Source organism: Hemiscyllium ocellatum, chromosome 6 (assembly GCF_020745735.1).
Source record: "Hemiscyllium ocellatum isolate sHemOce1 chromosome 6, sHemOce1.pat.X.cur, whole genome shotgun sequence".
NCBI classification, from domain to species: Eukaryota; Metazoa; Chordata; class Chondrichthyes; order Orectolobiformes; family Hemiscylliidae; genus Hemiscyllium; species Hemiscyllium ocellatum.
This window is the reverse complement of record NC_083406.1, coordinates 80,651,375-80,673,313: the sequence shown is the minus strand read 5'-3', so window position 1 is coordinate 80,673,313 and position 21,939 is coordinate 80,651,375. Positions and strand designations below refer to the sequence as shown.

General features: G+C 40.5%; 1 protein-coding gene across 2 annotated transcripts in view; it reads right to left on the bottom strand.

The window, feature by feature from the left end:
- Positions 1–21,939, bottom strand: part of parp4 (poly (ADP-ribose) polymerase family, member 4) — a 140,600-nt gene that overhangs the window by 92,844 nt on the left and 25,817 nt on the right. For both annotated transcript variants that reach the window (XM_060826065.1, XM_060826067.1), the window contains exons 7-10: positions 17,787–17,945; positions 11,109–11,243; positions 5,882–6,055; positions 4,602–4,762 (exon numbers count right to left, since the gene is read on the bottom strand). In XM_060826065.1, the coding sequence (XP_060682048.1) occupies positions 4,602–4,762; positions 5,882–6,055; positions 11,109–11,243; positions 17,787–17,945 (629 nt within the window). The remainder of the gene's footprint in view (positions 1–4,601; positions 4,763–5,881; positions 6,056–11,108; positions 11,244–17,786; positions 17,946–21,939) is intronic.

The following is a 21,939-nucleotide window of genomic DNA, read 5'->3' as shown; positions in this document are numbered from 1 at the left end:
AGATAATGCAAAAGTGAGACATAAAAATTTGAGTGGAGACTGCAGTAAAAAGCTACAAAGTTAGTTCCAGTACCTGGATTAATTGTTACGAGGAAATTGTCAAAATAACTTGGGCTTCCCAGTATGGAAAGGAGCCAACTTAGAGGTGACCTTTGAATACACAACAATACAGAAATACAGAAACAGGAATAGGCATTTAATTTCTCAAGCTTGTTCCTCCATTCAATGGGATTAAGTTTGATCCAAAGTGTCAATTTAGAAATCTGCTTTTGGCCTATATATGCCTATGTATAAGGTATCAAGCCCAAATCTAAAATTAACAATTAATCTAGCATCAATGGTCACCTTCAGAACAGGGCTCTATTCTTTTGCCAATCTTTGTGTTTCCTGATTTTTACTTTTGAAATATCCGATTCTTTCGTTGACGATGTTCTCTACTTAATGGTAAGGTCCTGGGGAGTGTTGCTGAACAAAGAGTCCATGGTGTGCAGGTTCATAGTTCCTTAAAAGTGGAGTCACAGGTAGATAGGATAGTAAAGTAAGTGTTTGGTATGTTTTCATTTATTGGTCAGGGCACTGACTATAGGAGTTGGGAGGTCATGATGCAGCTGTACAGGACATTGGCTAGGCCACTTTTGGAATATTGTGTGCAATTCTGGTCTCTGTCCTATTGGTAAGGATGTTGTGAAATGTGAAAGGGTTCAGAAAGGATTTGCAAAGATGTTGCCAGGGTTGGAGGGTTTGAACTACAGGGAAAGTCTGAATAAGTTGGGGCTGTTTTCCCTGGAGCATCAGAGGCTGAGTGGTGACCTCATAGAGGTTTATAAAATCATGAGGGGCATGGATAGGGTAAATAGACGTGGCCTCTTCCCTGGGATGGGGGAGTCCAGAACTAGAGGGCATAGTTTTAGAGTGAGTTGGGAAAGGTTTAAAAAGGACCAAGGGGCAACTTTTTCATGCATAGGGTGGTGCGTGTATGGAATGAGCTACCAGAGGAAGTGGAGGAGACTGGTACAATCACAACATTTAAAAGACATCTGGATGGGTATATGAATAGGAAGGGTTTAGGCTGATGTGGGCCAAGTGCTGGCAAATGGGACTAGATTAATTTAGGATATCTAGTCAGCGTGGATGATTTGGACTGAAGGATCTGTTTCTGTGCTGAACATTTCTATGACTCTATACTGCGGGACTCTCCAAAGAGAGGAAGAGTGGTGTGCATGAGACAGCTAGTAAAGTTGGAGTGTTGGGTTTGGCATCTGAAAGCGCTGTTGTTACCTTTCCTCCCTTCCTGAAGTCTCTCAACATGTTTGGACAGGTATTCAGGCTTAACCATAAGGCCATACGACACTGGAGCAGAATAGGCCATTTAATCCATCGAGTCTGCTCTGTCATTCAATGAGATCATGGCTGATGTGGTAATCCTCAACTTCACTTTCCTACCTTTTCTCTATAACCTTTGACTCCCTCATGAATTAAAAATCTGTCTATCTCAGTCTTGAATATACTTGATGACCCAAAATTGACAGCCCTCTGTGGTGAAGAATTCCACAGATTCCCTACCCTCAGAGAAGACATTCCTCCTCACCTGTGCCTTAAATGTGCGACCTTTTATTCTGTAATTATGGCCTCTGGTCCTAGACTGTATGAAAAGGGAAAATGACCTTTCCACATCTAACCTACAAAGTTCCCTAAGAATCTTGCATGTTTCAATTAGTTTGTCTCTCATTTTTCTAAATTCCAACAAGTATAAGTCCCATCTACTCAACCTCACCCCTTCACTTTTATCTAGTGAACCTTCTCTGGATGGCCTCCAGTGAGATACGGATCAAAAACTATTCATGGTATTCCAAATGAGGTCTAACTTGTACCTTGTATACTTTTAGTAAGAGGTTCTTATGACATGTTGAACTTCTAAGCAAACGTTTTGTGACTCATGAATAAGGATGCCCAACTGGAACGGATAGAGATTGAGGAAGCTGATGTGCTGAAAATTTTGACAAACATTAAGATTGACAAGTCACCAGGGCCAGACCAGATTTGTCCTCGGCTGCTTTGGGAAGCGAGAATGTGATTGCTTCGCCGCTTGCGAAGATCTTTGCATCCTCGCTCTCCATCGGAGTCGTACCGGAGGTCTGGAGGGAGGCAAATGTAATTCCTCTCTTCAAGAAAGGAAATAGGGAAATCCCTGGCAATTACAGACCAGTCAGCCTCACGTCTGTCGTCTGCAAGGTGTGAAAAAGGATTCTGAGGGATAGGATTTATGACCATCTGGAAGAGCATGGCTTGATTAAATGCAGTCAGCACAGCTTTGTGAGGGGCAGGTCATGCCTCACAAATCTTATTGAGTTCTTTGAGGATGTTACTAGGCATGTTAATGAGGGTCGAGCGGTGGATGTGGTGTATATGGACTTCAGCAAGGTATTTGATAAGGTTCCCCACGGTAGGCTCGTTCAGAAGGTCAGGAGGAATGGGATACAGGGAAATTTAGCTGACTGGATACAGAATTGGCTGGTTGACAGAACACAACGAGTGGTAGTGGAAGGAAAGTGTTCTGCCTGGAAGTCAGTGATGAGTGGTGTTCCACAGGACTCTGTTCTTGGGACTCTACTCTTTGTAATTTTTATTAATGACTTGGATGAGGAGATTGAAGGATGGGTTAGTAAGTTTGCAGATGACACAAAGGTTGGAATTGTCGTTGACAGTATAGAGGACTGTTGTAGGCTGCAGCGTGACATTGACAGGATGCAGAGATGGGCTGAGAGGTGGCAGATGGAGTTCAACCTGGATAAATACGAAGAGATGCATTTTGGAAGGTCGAACTTGAAAGGTGAGTACAGGTTTAAAGATAGGATTCTTGGCAGTGTGGAGGAACAGCAGGATCTTGGTGTGCAGGTACATAGATCCCTTAAAATTGCCACCCAAGTGGACAGGGTTGTTAAGAAAGCATATGGTGTTTTGGCTTTCATTAACAGGGGGATTGAGTTTAAGAGCCATGAGATCTTGTTGCAGCTCTATAAAACTTTGGTTAGACCGCACTTGGAATACTGTGTCCAGATCTGGTCGCCCTATTATAGGAAAGAAGTGGATGCTTTGGAGAGGTTTCAGAGGGGGTTTACCAGGATGCTGTCTGGAATGGAGGGCTTTTCTTACGAAGAGAGGTTGACTGAGCTTGGACATTTTTCTCTGGAAAAAGAAGGGAGGGGACCTAATTGAGGTGTACAAGATTATGAGAGGCCTAGATAGAGTCGATAGCCAGAGACATTTTCCCAGGGCAGAAATTGTGAACATGAGGGGTCATAGTTTTAAGCTGTTTGGCGGAAAGGATAGAGGGGATGTCAGAGGCGGGCTCTTTACGCAGAGAGTTGTGAGACCATGGAATGCGTTGCCAGCAGCAGTTGTGGAAGCGAGGTCATTGGGGATATTTAAGAGACTGCTGGACATGCATATGATCACAGATATTTGAGGGTTCGTACATTAAGTTTACCTTACACGAGGATCAATGGTTGGGATAACATCATGGGCTGAAGGGCCTGTTCTGTGCTGTACTGTTCTATGTTCTAACTCCCTCTATGCTGCATTTTTCTGCAATCTTTCTCCATTTAAATAATATTCAGCGCCTTTTCTTCCTGCCAAAAGTGCATAATCTCATATTTTCCAACATTATAGGCTATCTGTCAAGTTTTTGCCAACTCACTCACCTCAATTATGTCTCTCTGCAGACTCTATTTGTATCTTCTTTATTACTTGCCTTCCCACCTTTATTTGCATTGTCTGCAAGCTTTGTGACAGTACATTCACCTCCCTCATCCAAAACAATGATACACATTGTAAATAACTATGGACGCAACACTGATCCTGTGGTAGTCCGCAATGTAGTACTGTTCAGGGAGCCCATATTATTCCTGCTGGTGTCTTCTTTCACTTGTTATTTCTTACCTCCTCCCACATGGATTCTACAGCTTTCAATCCAAGATTATTTCTTGTTATCGTACTTAGCCCATCTCATACTAACAAAGCAACTCCATCAATGTTTCCTTCTGGTCTGTCCTTTGAAAAGTCACATATCCCTGAATATTTAGCTCCCAGCTTTGATTTTCTTGTAATAATGTCTCTGTAATGACTACAATATCAGTGAATAAACATTGGTCTATGGAAGCAACTAAGACATTCTCACACTAAAATTATTTTCTCCAAAAGGCAAATAGACATTTAAATGACAGGAAGAATGATGTGGCTGTGTTGCTACTTGACTTCAAATCTCATTGGAAAAAGGAATGAAGTAGTAAACCTCAAGCAGCCTGAGAGAATATAACAACTTTCACTTTTAAGGGAAATGGAGATATGGAACTGATTCCCAGCCAGAGAAGGTGATGATTAACTTGCATAAAAGTGGGATGAATATATATTTTGGAATGAAACTACAAACTGAATAGAAAGATATTGACATGATGATCAAATATTGTATGGAAGAAAATTAATCAGGAGATGCAGGGACAGTTTAAGAACATCTACTGACTTTTAAAATATTCAGATATGAAAAAGATTCGAAAAAAAGCTTTGAAAATAAACCACTAATTTTGTTTTAAATTGAAGCTTACCTTTGATTGGTATTCAATAACTGAGTTTTGACATGCAGAAATTCATCGACATTTGGATCAACATATTCAATTTGACATCTCAGTGCGTGATATTTATTAAGTGAAGAAGGTATGGGAGTCCATGAAGTCGCTTCACTTGCATTAATGACATCCCTTAGCAGCTGAAATATAAAACAAAACTAGATTTTCCACCTTTTGCCTTGCTATGTTCTGTTGAGTAAGCATACAAATCTTATACCCTGGTGCTTTTTGGCCTGTTCAAAAGATTGAGTAGAGTGAATTCTTGCCCTTGGTTTTCCTATTGCCAAAGGTACTTATCAACAATTAATACACTCAAACTTCAATTTCTAAAAGCTACTCAGTCCCAAAATTGTAATACAGGCAATCCTCGGGTTGCAAATGGATTTCGTTATTGAATCTGTTCAAAGTTGATTTGCATGTGGGCCAAAACATAGTGTAGCACAATGTAAAGCAGCCATTTGTAAGCAAGGGAAATGTTCTATGTTGGATCTTTAAAATTACACCCCTGTACAGCATCACTTGAGTACAAGTATTCATAAATTGGTTGCTTGTAAATCAAGGACCCCCTGTACATATAAATGTTTAATGAACTTAGCTGTCATAATTTATTCAACATTGCTCCTGTGAAGCACATGGAGAAGCTGTTTTTATATTAATGGTGCTATAGGTCACTATTGTAGATATTGTTGCAGAAGTTCCTTTCTCTGCTTGTTTTGAATGTTAACTATTTTTGGACATTAGCTATTTTGAGGTAAAGTGGTAAAGCATTCATTTACAAATATTTCAGTCAAATTTCAGTGACTGTTTTTTGCCTCATTCTATGGCTTCCCTCAAACATTTTTATTCCAGGATAGCAGCAACCTGTTCAGAGGCCTCTGAGATTATGATTCGAATAACCACATATGGCATTTTTTGACTTTTCGTTGTTTCCTCTATTAAATGCCCAGGGAGTATTTTTAGTAGCAACACTGAAACTGGGAATTCACCAAGTGAAATTTACATATGGAAGCCAGAATCTGCTATACCATAGCACTAAATCATGCTTGACAGACCATTTTTGTTTTCACTGGGGTGTGTCCATTAAGAATATCAGAGGGTGGTGCATGGTATCTTTAACATGAAATCAAGACATTTAAAATCTGGAACAACCTTACTTATTAACAGTTTATTTCACAAACTGCTAATTCCAGGATGAGTCGTTCATTAGTAAACATTACTGACTACATCAGCACAGCAAATGTACAAAATAATGTAATTACCTGACAGAGATCTTGTTTCTCAGATATTTTTCTCTTGGTAACTGTAAAGTCAGTCTCAGGTCTGATTAGCAAGGTGGAATAGAATTGAAACATTAAATCTCTCAATGTTTTTTCCTCAACTATATCATTAAATGCTTTTTTCAACTGCAAAAGAATCCCTTCTGCCTTGGATACCTAAAAGTCAGTAAAACAATAATAAACAGAATTTAATGTCTTATATAAAATATTAGCTGAAACATAAAACACATCATTTCATTAAATATTAAATATGGGTTTATTGTGGCTTGATCACAATTTTTTCTTAAATGCTTTTTTCTGATCCATACTTTTAACTTTTAAATGTCAGTTTAATTCACTTGATGATACTGTCACTCCTGAACTAAATCATGCCTCAAGACTTGGGTGCATATTATGTTTCAATTTAAAAGCATTACTAAAACAAGTGATAATGTGTTGCTGGAAAAGCGCAGCAGGTCAGGCAGCATCCAAAGAGCAGGAGAATCGACGTTTCGGGCATGAGCCCTTCTTCAGGGCTTGGATGCTGCCTGACCTGCTGCGCTTTTCCAGTAACACATTTTCAACTCTGATTTCCAGCATCTGCAGTCCTCACTTTCTCCTAAAACAAGTGATAGAAAAACACCAGTCAAGACATCATCAATAAATAATCTCAGTGCACAATTTGAAATTAGGGAGTTCTTCTGGTGTCCTGGACAATATTCCTCTGAGGGAAGTGGAGTGACTGTAATGAGGTCAGCCAGGTGGACCTCATAAAATATGAATTCATTGATTGGGGCTGTTAATCTGGTCCAATCAGTGAGCCCTGGCTGATAGGTAAAAAGTGAAGTGCCCGGGTGTCTCTGGAAAAGGAGCACGCGGTGTCCAGCAACATCCTGGAGTTGTTCAGGGAGAGGTGGGCGCCGGAGGGAGCGGAGTGCATTATTTCCCCCTCCAACGCTATTTTGATTTAGTCCTTGCCCTCCCCTTCACTGTTTTGATCACACAGCATTGCCCTTTGATGTGAAGGGCACTGCTTGTCACAGGCCACTCAGGTATTTTCCTACTTTTCCTGGTGGTGGAAATTGAATAAAGATTTGTACACCTTGTCTCTGTGTCTCACAGCTGCACACACACACCATGGGTGCTGGGGATAAAAATAATAAGCACTACCGCAGTTAGGCGGTAGTATGGGGGTTAATAAATAAAATATAACCAGGAGATTAGAATGTCCTTTGATAAAAAAAATAAAAAGTGAAGTGCCCGGGTGTCTCTGGAAAAGGAGCACGCGGTGTCCAGCAACATCCTGGAGTTGTTCAGGGAGAGGTGGGCGTCGCAGGGAGCGGAGTGCATTATTTCCCTCTCCAACTCTATTTTGATTTAATCCCTGCCCTCCCCTTCACTGTTTGATCACACAGCATTGCCCTTTGACGTGAAGGGCACTGCCTGTCACTGGCCACTCGGGTGTTTCTTTTCTTCCTGGTGGTGGAAACTGAATAAAGATTTGTATACCTTGTGTCTTTCACTGTGTCTTACACCTGCAAACACACATGGGTGCTGGGGAAAAAATAAGCACTACTGCAGTTAGGCGGTAGTGTGGGGGTTTAACAAAACAAAATAGAAAAAAGCAAAGAAAGAAAAAAAAACAAAGAAAACAAGAATGTCAGAGGTTTTGTTCACTCTGATAGCTGGCGCTGAGGGAGCTGGACCAGTGTGTAAGAAAAAAGTGAAGTGCCCAGGTGTCTCTGGAAAAGGAGCACCTGGTGGCCACCAACACCCTGGAGTTGTTCAGGGAGAGGTGGGCGGCGCAGGGAGTGGAGTGCATTATTTCCCCCTCTAACTCCATTTTGATTAATCCTGCCCTCCCTTTCACTGTTTGATCACGCAGCATTGTCCTTTGATGTGAAGGGCACTGCTTGTCACTGGCCATTCGGGTGCTTCCTTTCTTCCTGGTGGTGGAAACTGAATAAAGATTCGTACACCTTGTGTCTTTCACTGTGTCTCACACCTGCACACACACATGGGTACTGGGGAAAAAATAAGCACTACTGCAGTTAGGCAGTTGTGTGGGGGTAAAAGAGAAAAAAATAAACAGGAAGTTGAGTGGTGCTGTTCACTCAGAGCTGGCTCTTGAGGGAGCTGAACGTGTGTGTGTGTGTGTGTGTGTGTGTGTGTGTGTGTGTGTGTGTGTGTGTGTGTTCAAAAAAAAAGTGAAGCGCCGGATATTCTGACAATCTACGAGCTGATTCTGAGGGAGCTGAATGAGTGTCAATTTACCAGTGTAAATAAAGGGTGACTTGATGATAGTATATCAGTCTCTGCGGAGTCATTTCAGTGGCAATGAAACTTGCTAGCAACAGTCGTCTTTGAACTTGGGTAAGCATTTCTGGCATCATGCTATTATTTGGGAGGCTTGACTCGTTCAACCCTGCCTTCAAAGACTGGGGTCTGTATTTGGAAAGAATATGTTATCTTTTCATGGACAAATAACATTGGGGCAGATGATAAGCAACAAGTAATTCTCCTGACAGCTTGTGGACCTGCAGATTTTCAATTATTACGAGTCTAACTTTCCCTGAGGCACTAGATACTAAAACCTTTCAACGTTCACTGATATTATTAGTTAAGGAATATTATAATCCCAATGCTCCTCTAACTCTGAAACACCCTTGTTTAACTTGGCAATTCGAGAACCAGGGAATCTGTGTCAGGACTTCTGACTAAGTTAAGACTACTGGCAGAGGTATGGTACTTTGGTTTACCCTTAATGAGATGCTGAGAGACTGGTTGGTATGTGGGATTAATGACTTAACCATGCAAAAGAACCTATAGTTGAAGCCCAACTGGACTTCAAACAGACACTACAATTGGCTTTATCATTAGAAAATAAGGCAAGTAGAACATATGAGTCACAGAGTATTCTGATGGAAGTGGGCATACTCACCAGTCCGACTGACTGACTATGACAAAACTCCAAAACAAAGCCAAGCCTCAGCTAAATAGTTACATTTTCTTTAGGATCTGGGCTGGCAAGCCATTGTTGTTGCTGACTGTATGCAGATTTGAAACAGCAAAGGAGTCCCACCAGACCCAATTGGAGGACGAGAACTGCTAGACTGGTATCCTTGCATTCCCTGAAAAGCCCACCTACATCTGGTTTGGGTCAATAAAATTGCTCTGCAACATCCAAATCAGAGCCAATCAAAATAAACTCTAGTTAAATGATCATCCAGTTCTAATGGAGGTTGATACTGGCATGGCCATTTCAGTGATGACAGAACCAGTCTTTAACAACATTCGCTCTGGATTGTAACCCTTAAGTTTGCGCAAGACCCCGGCATGACTGAAAACCTATACTGGGGAACCTTTACAGATTAAGGGTGCAACTTCGGTTCCAGTCTCTTCGGAGAAGCAGCTAGTTCAGTTACTAATGATTGTAGTAAAAGCTTCAGGCCTAAGCTTGATGGGTTGAAATTGGTTGAGAGAGCTTCTCCAAGATAAGGTCAACGTTTTTCAATTTTAAAAAATGGCGGCCTGAGTGAAGTCCTAATTAAATACTCTAAAGATGTTTGAGGAAGGCTTAAGGACTATCAAAGGAGCCAAGTCCATCTTGCATGTTGACCAGGAAGCAATTCCATAATTCTACAAGACCTGCTGAATGCCATTTGCCTTATGGTCAGAAGTAGAGGCAAAAATCAGAAGACTGGAAAGTGAAGAAGTCTAGTTTGTGGAATGGGCAGCACTGGTTATATTGATACTGAAGCCTGACGGGTTAGTACGCCTTTGTGGAGATTTTAAGAAAATGGTAAACTGCTTGTTGCATCTGGATAAATACCCAGTCCCTTGCATAGAGGGCTTATGCGCAAAGCTGGCAGGGGCCTGTCCTTAATGAAGCTGAATATGAGCAATTTGTACTTGCAACTGCAGTTAGATGAGGATTTCCAGAAGTATGCTACAATTAATACACACAAGGGATTGTACCAATATATGACACTTTCAGTTGGTGCATCATCAGCCTGTGCAATTTTTCAGCGGACGATGGAGAACATTTTGCAATGTCTATCTCAGATTGCCAGTGCAGGATACCAGATGCTTTCAAGCAAGAAAGACAGTTTACTATGGGGGATGAAGTTTGGTGTAGAAAATGCAGCAATGGCCTGCATGGGTAAGAGGTTCGAGGACCAGCAACACACAAAGTTCAGTTAGATGCAATGGCTCTATAAGAGCACATGAACCATATGAAAGCCACTGAAAACTGTGTAGATGCAGAACATGCCCTGTTCATCAGAACAATTGGAAAGATTGTTAGAACTCATAGGTTCTCCCTCTTGTCAAGCGAGAGGCCTCAAGAGACCTCGGAATCTGAATGGCACACGATGTATCTCGCTGCATCAAAGCCTTCACTGCTGGAAGAAGAGAGTGAACTTCTCCCAAAACACTCCAGGTACAAGAAGCGAGCTCCTGCGCATTACATGCCACCCGTGTCAGGCGCAGAGCCAGAGGAATCTGAACCAGTGCTAAAGTGTCCCAGGAGATGCTACAAGGAAAAGGGCCGGCCTCCGACTCAGCTGGGGTTGGGGGGGGGGGGGGGGGGGGTGAGGGGAGGTGTGGCGGTAAGGGATGCAGTGTTTCTAATGAGGTCAGTCAGGTGGACTTCATAGAATAGCTGTTCCCTGATTGGGGCTCTTAATGCTGTCCAGGGATGGGCAGGCTAGGTGGATTAGCCATGGGAAAAGCATGGTTACAGGTATAGGATGGGGGGTTGGGTCTAGGTGGGATTCTCTTCAGAGGTTCTGCGTGGACTTGATGGACTGAATGGTCTGTTTCCACACTGTAGGGTTTCTATGACTTCTATAAAAGGTAACTTGGTGATGGAATACTGGCCTCAGTGGAGTTATTTCAGAGCATATATTCAGTATGGCCAAAGACCCAAGGTTCACATGATAACATAATTATTCTGGCAAGGCCGAATACACTAGCAAATGTTCTTTGTTCAGTCACTGGATCTTGCTCCCTAGACTTCTCATTTCCCTCCCTAGGTCATAGAGGGAAATGAGTACCACTTATAGAAATTGTCATCAACAGTATACAATAAGAACAAAAAACGTACAATCAACTGTTGTGCCTCACTGCTGCCCCTGTCAGATTAGCTCTTGGTTGTATTACTCAAAAATTACATTTAGTGAATTATATTATGATGGCTCTTGAAAAGCAAAGCAAAAATGTATCTTACATCATTGAGAGAGATGGAGGTTGGATTGATCAATTGATCTTCCAAATGGCCCAGAGCTTCTGCCCAAACCATTTCCACAAGAAGTCCAACTTCAGTCGAAATTGTGCTGGTATTCAGGGCTTCCTCGATTATAAGCTGTTGTCAGGAAAACAGAAAGTGAATGAAAAACGTCTTCTCTTAAATAATAAAATTAAAGCAAAAACCTTGCTTGTTATGTCTGTCTGGAAAATACAATAAACAAAATACAAAAGGATACCAAAAGTAACGGTCAGAAGTAACAGAAAAAGTAGAAAGGTTGAAATATTAACGAGGATACTGGGAAAATAACAGCCTAAATGGAATAATGAATCAAAAGGGACCCAAGATACAAGTTCACAAATCACAAAACACGGCCTGAAGTCTTTTTTTCATTCATTCATGAATAAGCAAATTGATAGGCCAGTATATACTGCCCGTCTTTAATTGCTCAGAGGACAGTTATGAGTCAACCACATTATGATTGAGTAACATATAGGCTCGGGCAGATAAGGTTGGCAGATTTCCTTTCCTGAAAGATAGTAGTGAACCAGACGGGTTTTTATAACCGAGATGGATTACATAATCTAAGACTTGCTATTAATCCCAGATTTTTAATGAAGTCAACTTTCACCATTCTCCAAAGTAGGATTCATACCCTTGTCCCCAAACTATCAACCTGGAGTTTGGATTACTAATCCAATGATATAACCACAATGACACTGCTGCCCTATAGGTTAATAAGGCAATTATAAAACAAAGCAAAGGAACTACTTGTATATTCTGTGAATAGATGTATTTAAGAGGAAATTTGATCATTTAAAATGGAGAAAGGATTAGAATATTGTGCTGACAGGTTTGCAAGTATAAATTTGAGAAGGAGTTTGTGTCAAGTATAAACACCAACATAGATAAGCAAGGCCAAATGGCTTTTCTGAGCTGTTTATTTCATGAATTTGTCTCAAGGGCACATCATGGAACTTAAGATCACCACTCTGCGAGAAGAAATGCCTCCTCATGTCAGTCCTAAATGGTCTACCCTGTAACAATACACTTTGACTCCCAGTGTTGGACTCCATGGTCATCAGGAACACCCATCCTGCATGAATCTTGTGTAGTCCAGTTAGAATTTTATAAATTTCTATGAGATCCCCATATCTTTCTAAACTCCAGTGAATATAATCGTAATCTATCTAGTCGATACCTCAATCTTGTCATCCCAGTCTTGTGAACTACTGTTGCACTCCTTCCATAACCAGTACATCAAAAGGAGACCAAAACTGCACACGGTACGCCGAGATGTAGTCTTGCCAAGGTCCTGTACAATTTCTCCATGTTATACTTCATCTGCCACGCATTTGCCCACTCACTTAGCTTGTCAAAATCACACTGCAACTTGTCCAAAGCACACTAAAGCATTTCTGCATCCTCCTCACTGTTCATCTGACACCCAGCTTTATGTTAGCTTCAAAATTGGAGATATTACATTTAGTTCATAGAGTCATAGAGCTGTACCGCATCCATGCCAACGTGTCCATGCCAACCAGATATCCCAACCCAATCTAGTCCCACCTGCCAGCACCCGACCCATATCCCTCCAAACACTTCCTATTCATATAACCATCCAGATGCCTTTTAAATGTTGCAATTGTACCAGCCTCCACCACGCCCTCTGGCTGCTCATTCCATAAACGTACCACCCTCTGCGATAAAAAGTTGCCCCGTGGTATCTTTTACATCTTGCCCCTCTCACCCTAAATCTATGCCCTCTAGTTCTGGACTCTCCGACCCCAGGGAAAAGACTTTGTCTATTTATCCTATCCATGCCCCTCATAATTTTGTAAACCTCTATAAAGTCACCCCTCAGCCTCCGACACTCCAGGGAAAACAGCCCCAGCTTGTTCAGATTCTCCCTGTAGCTCAAATCCTCCAACCCTGGCAGCATCCTTGTAAATATTTTCTGAACCCTTTCAAGTTTCACAACATCTTTCCGAAAGGAAGGAGACCAGAATTGCATGCAATATTCCAACAGTGGTCTAACCAATGTCCTGTACAACCGCAACATGACCTCCCAACTCCTGTACTCAATACTCTGACCAACAAAGGAAAGCATACCAAATGCCTTCTTCACTATCCTATCTACCTGCAATTCCACTTTCAAGGAGCTATGAACCTGCACTCCAAGCTCTCTTTATTCAGCAACACTCCCTAGGACCTTACCATTAAGTGTATAAGTCCTGCTAAGATTTGCTTTCCCAAAATGCTGCACCTCGCATTTATTGGAGTTAAACTCCATCTGCCACTTCTCAGCCCATTGACCCATCTGGTCCAGATCCTCTTGTAATCTGAGGTAACCCTCTTTGCTGTCCACTACACCTCCAATTTTGGTGTCATCTGCAAACTTACTAATTGTATCTCTTATGCTCGTATCCAAATCATTTATGTAAATGACAAAAAAGTAGAGGACCCAGCACCGATCCTTGTGGCACTCCACTGGTCACAGGCCTCCACTCTGAAAAACAACTTTCTACCACTACCCTCTGTCTTCTACCTTTGAACCAGTTCTGTATCCAAATGGCTAGTTCTCCATATATTCCGTGAGATTTAACCTTGCTAATCAGTTTCCCATGGGAAACCTTGTCGAACGCCTTACTGAAGTCCATATAGATCACATCTACTGCTCTGCCCTCATCAATCTTCTTTGTTACTTCTTCAAAAAACTCAATCAAGTTTGAGAGACATGATTTCCCACACACAAAGTCATGTTGCCATCATCAAACCACTAACATGTATTGTGAATAGCTGTGGTCCAAGCACCGATTCCTGCCGTACTCCACTTGTCACTGCCTGCCACTTGGAAAAAGACTTGTTTATTCCTACTCTTTGTTTCTGGTCTGCCAACCAGTACTCTATCCACGTCAGTACAATATCCTCAATCCCATGCACCTAATTTTACAGTCTAATCTCGAATGTGGGACCTTATCGAATATCTTCTGAGAGTCCAAGTAAACCACATCAACTAGCTCCCCCTTATCAACTCTACTAGTTACATCCTCAAAAAAGTTCAGTTGATATTTCAAGCGTGATTTCCCTTTTATAATCCATGCTAACTCTGTCCAATCCTGTTGCTGTTTTCCAAGTACTCTGGTATTAAGTCTTTTGTAATGGAATTTTCCACACTACTCATGTCAGGCTAACTGCTCTACAATTCCCTGTTTTGTCTCTACATCCTTTTCCCTAAATAGTTAAAATAGCTACCCTCTAATTGATAGGAACTTTTCCAGAGCCTTTGGAATCTTGGAAGATGACCACCACCATCCACTATGTTGAGGATCACATCCTTAAGTACACTTGGATGTAGATAATCAGACTATGGGCATTAATCGGCCTTTAATCCCACCAATTCCCTACTAATACTGACATCCTTCAGTTCCTCCCTCTTGCTGGACACTGTTGTCCCCCTTTGTGAAGACAGAACCAAAACATGTAATTAATTGGCCTGCAATTTCTTTGCTCCCCATATGACTTTACCTATTTCTGACAAAGTGGCTTACACTTCCCTTAACTATTCTTTTCTCTTCAAATACCTCTAACGAAGTTTTTACAATCAATTTGTAGCTCCCCACAAACTTACTCATAATCCTATTTCATGGTCTTAATCAGCCTTTTTGTCCTCTGTTGCTGAAATGTATCTTTACGTCTACTGCATCTTTTGGCCAATTTGTATATACCTTCCTTGGATACAATATTATCCCTAATTCCCTTGTTAGCCCCGATTGGTTCTGCTTTCAGTTTTATTTTTGTCCAAGAAGGAATGAACAATTGTCACAGTTCTTCATGTCTCTTTTAAATGTTTGCCATTGCCTAATCACCATCATCCTTTTAAGTAACATTCCCTCATTTATCATTGCCAGCTCGTGCCTCATACCATTGTAATATTCTTTATTTAGATGCAGGACCTGAGTTAGTTTCTGATCTCCAATCATCTCTGCTACTCTTGTCATTGGACAACGACTTTGCTTCACCAATGAACGACTTTGTTTGATTGTGGATGTAAAACAGCCACTCCTCAAAAAAAAATCTATCAGGATTAATTTGGAACCAGGAACATCAGGATCCACACTGACAATCCCAGCAGCAATAGAACTAATTAATATCCCATTACTCATAGCCTGGGAATGTTGTTCATGTGAAATCAACATCATTGTCCTGAATGAAATACAACTAAGGCCAGCTCAACAAACAGGGTTTAGAAAACACCTTCTTCTGGAAAGGTAAGGCAGAAGAAGAATGCTAAATCCATGGGATTGATTTTGTCATAATAAAGAAGCTAATTGACCATCTCAGCAAGTCCCGTGGGATAAACAAAACACTTCGAGTGTTTTGCTCACCCTACCCTAGAAGCAGTACACTACAGTCATAAGTACTTAAGCTGGAGCAATGGATGGGGCCATTGAGCGAATCTACTGCAGCTTTGATTTGATTTGCTTTATTTGATTTACTATTGTCACATGTATCAAGATAGGATGAAAATAATTGCTTTGCATGCTATCCAAGCATATTATACCAAACGTAAGTACATCAGAGTAACAGAACAGAATGCAGAATATAGTGTTATCGGTCATTGTCTCATGTCCCAAAGATAGACAAGTATGTCAGAGCACTCAGTCAATGGGGATTGCTCCAGGCATTGTTTAAAAAGTGAGGTCTGCAGATGCTGGAGATCAGAGCTGAAAATGTGTTGCTGGTTAAAGCGCAGCAGGTCAGGCAGCATCCAAGGAACAGTAAATTCGACGTTTCGGGCAAAAGCTGATGAAGGGCCTGATCTGCTGTGCTTTAACCAGCAACACATTTTCAGCTCCAGGCATTGTTTGCCTGTCCCCACTGAAATGAATAAATCCTTGCCAATCACAAATATTGGCAGGAAGAAGGCCTTTTCATCATCACTGGTTATGACTGCACATATGATTAATTGCTGCTGACTGAATTTCACTTTATATACACCCCCTCGCTGCTAGTTTTTCTGTAATAACCAGCCCCCACTCTTTGAACGAGCAAGTGTAAAAAACACTTACATTAAGTGCTGATAGCTTGCTTTTAAAAAGTGGAGCAATTCCTTCCACAATCCTTGGTTTTTTTAAAAACAGTTCTACTTCCATTTGCTGGAATTGTACAAAAAGTTGGTCAGGTCACAACTAGTGTGCAGTTGTGGTGACATTATGGGAAAGATATGATTGCACTTGAGATCATGCAGAGGAGATTTACCAAGATGCCAACTTGGCCGAAGGGTCTGAGCTTTGAAAAAGGATTGGGTAGACAATGTGATTATTTTTGAAGAAACAAGTATTGAGAAGTGACCTGCTAGAGGAGTATAAAATTATGAGCAGCATAGAAAAGATGGATAGGAAGGCAGTTTACGTATTAGTGGAGTGATCAAGAACAGGATCGGGAATAGCTTTAAGATAAGAAGTTAAAGGCTAGGAGAAGAGCGGAGATGAATTTTTTTTCATGTGGGGGATGGTGAGCATCTGGAAGGATGGTTAAGTCTGAAACTCTAGAAACATTTAAACAATATTTAGAAATTCACTTGCATCATCATAGCCTCCAGGGCTATGGGCCAAGAGCTGGAAAATGGATTAGTGTAGTCAGATGTATTTGACCGCACAGATCCATAGGGATGAATAGCCGCCTTCTGTGCCATAAATATCTGAGTCCAACAACTAAGCTCAGTACAAATGTGAAATCAAAACTGGAACAATTTTGCTTTGAATGGCTTATAAATAAACTGGACATTACATGTCTTCATTCACTGGTGTATTTGTTAAGGTAGCACAGCTTTGACAAAAATTATAGATATATATTTCCCCATTAAATACAAACATTTTTATCTAATTCCATTAATTTACCAGATGGAAAATAAAAATGAAAGACTAGAGAAAAGGTGGGAAGAATTGTACTTTAAATCATTAGAAAATTCTATTGTTGATACTGAGAGTCCATTCAATATTCCAATGCAAGGGAAAGAACTTTGGTGGTGAACTTCCTCAGACCTTTGTCCATTCTCCATTTTATTGGCAAAAAGTGCATTTTGCTGGTATAAGTTGGGCTTCTGCAGAAGATATGGCAAACTTAAATATATTAAAAACACAATTCTGACTTTGAGACTACAGAGTTGAGTAAGTAATGCCTAGGTTCTAGAGTACATGTTTACCATGTTTGGGCAACTGAAGAGACACCAAGAAAAACTGAAAATGTACATGAAAGACAAATGGTCATGTCTGAGCTTTTTGAAGTGGTTATAATTTTAACCAGTATACGCACATCAAGCCATATTATTTGGTAAAGCCACACATTTTGCAAAGGGAGTATAAATTTGCATAGAAATGTGTGGAAAGGACTACCAAAGAAGTTAAAGGAGGTGGATAATTCTAGCAAACTGGACAGAGGTTAGACTTTTTTGGTAAAAAGTAATAACTGAGGAGCATACTATGGCATTTTCTGAATTTTGGAATTTGCCAGCTGAAATTCTAAAGTCCTTATGATGCTGCTGTTATTACATTCTTCACTATGCAGTAGTAATAACTACATTGTAAAAGTGTATTGCTGTAAATCATCGTGTTCAGGAGAAAGTCCACATTCTTAAAATTTAAACACTATACTCACCTGTTGCAATTTCTCTGATGCTAAGTGCTGCGCAGCAGCAAGATCATGACTTTTCACTGTGAATTCCTGCGCAACTAGTTTCTGTATACACCAGTCATAGGCTTCTTCAGCTTTCTCAGCAATTGAGGTGAAAATGAACTGTTTCTGCTGCTGCTGGCTCTAGTATATACAAATGAATTTTATGAAACAGATGCAATTCTTCACATTTATGTCAATCAGGTTTACTCACTTCATCAGTTGATTAGTTCACAAATTAAAGCAGACAACAACAAATGAAGTCATTTCATGAAGTAAATAACTTAATGGTACGTGTGGCAAAGCATCACTTAAATTAGATGGAAAAGATGTACCAAATTAGGTACAAAAGAATCATTTGAAAAAGACAAACTAAAACCAACAGCAATTCAGTTCCCATAACCACACCCAGGCTGTGATATTTACAACTGACAAAAATTTCACACTTTTGAAAATTATTCACAGGATAGATTTAAATTTGTTTTTAGTTATTATTTACAAGACTGCACTAATTCTTTTACTTTCAGTTTTCTTCAAACATTCTCACCAATATATACTGCTTATATTCTCACAGCCCTCCTTTATAAAAGAAATTGACCAGAGTTTGGAGGACTCAGTACCCCACAGCAGTCCATGACTCAGGAGGCAACATTTAAGGGAGTTTTTTTTCCTCTGATTACATTAATTTGATTTCATTACTTTCCTTGTGGTTTGTGTTTCTATTTTGAAAATGCTATACAAATTCAACTTTCTATTATCTAAAAAGGAGTACATTAATCCCATTAGGTAATATTTTAAGCATAAAGTGCGACTTTTCCAGAATAATTTTAAAGATCAGCATTTCTTTCTTAATCATTCAGGGAAATCATTATACTACTCCAGTGAACTATATTTCAGAACTACTAGAATATGAACACAAACTGCTGGGTTTGTTTTTGTAAGCATGATACTTTGTAACAACATGGAAATTAATTTGAATGTATCACAGGTTAGAATTTGGACATCTCATCAGTAATATCTAATTATTACAAGTTGAAATGTTCTTAAAGTAATCTCTAGGTCGGTTTAAAGTTCCTTGAAATGAATGGTGCAGATCCAAAATTTGCAATTTGAGCAAACTCAGACACAGAGATCCAGAATGCAAAGTTTACACGGAAAAACATTCTGCTCAATTAACAATACTGCTTAATACCATGATTTTTGTTTTAGTGTTAAAGTGCATTTTGTACAGCAAACACGTATTCATTCCTTAAAATTTACATAGCGCTTCCTGATTATTGATCAATGAGTGGCAAACAATAAAATCTACAGAAAATATGCAGCAAAAGCTGGGCAGTAATGCTAATCACTGAAGTAATTTTCTCCTTTAACTTTTCTTTTTCATTAATTCATGGGATTATGAGGGTCAAACATTTATTGGCCACACTTAATTGACCTTGAACATGGTGGTAAGCCATCAAAGAGGTTGAGTTTTTGCTCCCTCAATATGAAGCATTTTAATAATCTGAACTTGGGCATACAGAGAGAATTTAAATATATGCAGGTAACACAAAACTTGGACGTCCAGTAAACAATGATTAGAATAGTAACAGATTTCAGAAGGATGCAAACAGACGCTTGACAAGTGTGTTGATGATTCTGTGAATGCTATTTCCAGCTATAATCCTGAACTGGAAAACTGGCTTGAACTCACTTCCAATTTCCACCCATCTCCCATTATCTCTGACTCTTCCCTTGCCTTAATTTCTTTGTTTTCATTTCTAGAATTGGAACATCAGTCAATAATCACTATTGGCCCACTTGCCAACACAGCTATCCTGACTACATTTTTTTTCATATTTTGTTTTCTGTAAGAATTCTATTCATATTTCTTCATCACCGTTGCATCTGTTGAGACAATGCAACCCTCTATAATAGAACTTCCAAAGTCTTCCTTTTCTCTTAACTAAGGATCCTATCCTCACTAAGTGTGATTGATATTTCCTTCAACCTTGTCAGGTTTATTTCAACTACTTCTGTTCTTGCCGCTTCTATTTAATTCAGCCTAAAAATGCACAAGTACTCTGCTTCCACAGCAAGGTGTTCCAAAGGTTCACCCTTTGAGTCACACTCAGAGAGAAGAAATTCCTCCTCATCTCAGTCTTATATTAGCACCCCTTTATTCTAAGGCAATGCCCTCTGGTTCTAGGCTCTCACATGAGGAGAATCATCCTCTCAAGATTTACCCTATCCAGCCCCTCAAGAATCCTATATTTTTCAGAGATCACCTCTCATCTTTCTAAATTCCTGTAAGCAGAGTCCCAACCTGTCCAAATTGGCCTTAGCTCATAAGACAATCCCTCCATACCAGGGATCATCCTAGTAAACTATTTCTGAACTCCATCCACCATATTTAATGGGTAATTAATCTGTGATTTCCTCTAAACCCAGAATGATACAAACAGCAAACTCAACTTTACGTTCCCTCAGCATTTTGAAGGGATAATTGCCCCCTGCAACACCCTGTTCCTACCTCTGTCACTCACAAAATCCCCTTCCCTTGCCATGAACATGCTGCAGATGAAACACTTGCCCTTTTACCTCTTCCTACCTCACCACCCAAAATTACTCATGATGTAACCTCCATTGTTGAGGAGACCACAACTGCACTTTGGTTCCCTTCATTTTCAGTCTGCAGGGAGGATCCCAAGCTTCCAGTCACAGATCATTTTAATTCTCCACCTTACTTCCACTGAGCTCTCTGATTTTTTGCCTATTACAACTTTCCAATTAAATGCAATGCAGCCTCGGAAAACAGCAGCTCATTTTTCAAGTGTGAACTTTAAGCCATTCTGGACTGAAGGCCGAGTTCACCATTAGACCAAGAACTTTGCCCTTATTTTGTGTTTCTTTGTTAGACTGTTCTTTTAAAAAAAAATTTGTTTCTCTTATTTCTTAAATTTTGCATTCTAAAAGCTTCACCTTGACATCTTTTTGTTTCTTTTGTCCAGCTACCACTCTCTTCGGCATGCATCATGACACTTATTATTTTATCTCTTCTTCAAAGTTTGTGCGAAGATTTGTAGCTCGGGTGCTCGTTGTTGTGGTTCTGTTCGCCGAGCTGGGAATTTGTGTTGCAGACGTTGTTTCGTCCCACGTCTAGGTGACATCCTCAGTGCTTGGGAGCCTCCTGTGAACCGCTTCTGTGATGTTTCCTCCGGCATTTATAATGATTTGTATCTGCCGCTTCCACCACGTGTCAGATACAGACTACCAGTCAACAACCCACAAGCCAAGGACACAGCCAGACATAATGAATTCAGGATGATCCAGGTAATGATTACAGACGCTCACAACAGACTTCACAAATACAGACAAGAAATTGCGCGCCAAAAATCGTTAATTTCAAAAACCACCAATCCTGAATGGACCCGGACCATAGAACAGGCCGTCACCATAGTACAGAACAGGACCACACACTGCAAAAAAACAGCACTAAAAGAAAAAAATGGCCAAACTAACACATAACAGAGAGGACACCACAACACACTCCTGGATTAGAAACCTCTCCCACAGACAGCTCACAGACACGGAAAGAACAGTACTGGCCAAGGGACTCAACTACAACTACAGGGACGCCAAGACAGCAGATTTCCTAGCAGCACTAGAATGCACACTCAGGAACAATGGACTGACAGAAGAGACGCTACAAACAGTGAGACAAAGTATCGTACCTCTGATAACAAGGAAAAGACAAACACATAACCTCAACACCAAGGAGAGGGAAGCACTTAAATCACTAAGAAACGATAAGAACATAATCATACTACCAGGAGACAAAGGCAGAATGACGGTCATCCTGGACAAAGTAGACTACATCCAAAAAGCGCAACTACTTGCAGATACCAACACCTACCAAAAGAGGGAGTTTGACCCCACCCCACAGCTCACCAATAGGATAAAACAACTGCACTACATAGGACAAACTGGAAGACAGCTAATGATCTGCATCCATGAACATCAACTAGCCACGAAACGACACAACCAGCTATCCTTAGTAGCCACACACTCAGATGACAAGCAACATGAGTTCGAATGGGACAATACTACTATTATAGGACAAGCCAAACAGAGAACAGCCAGGGAATTCCTAGAGGCA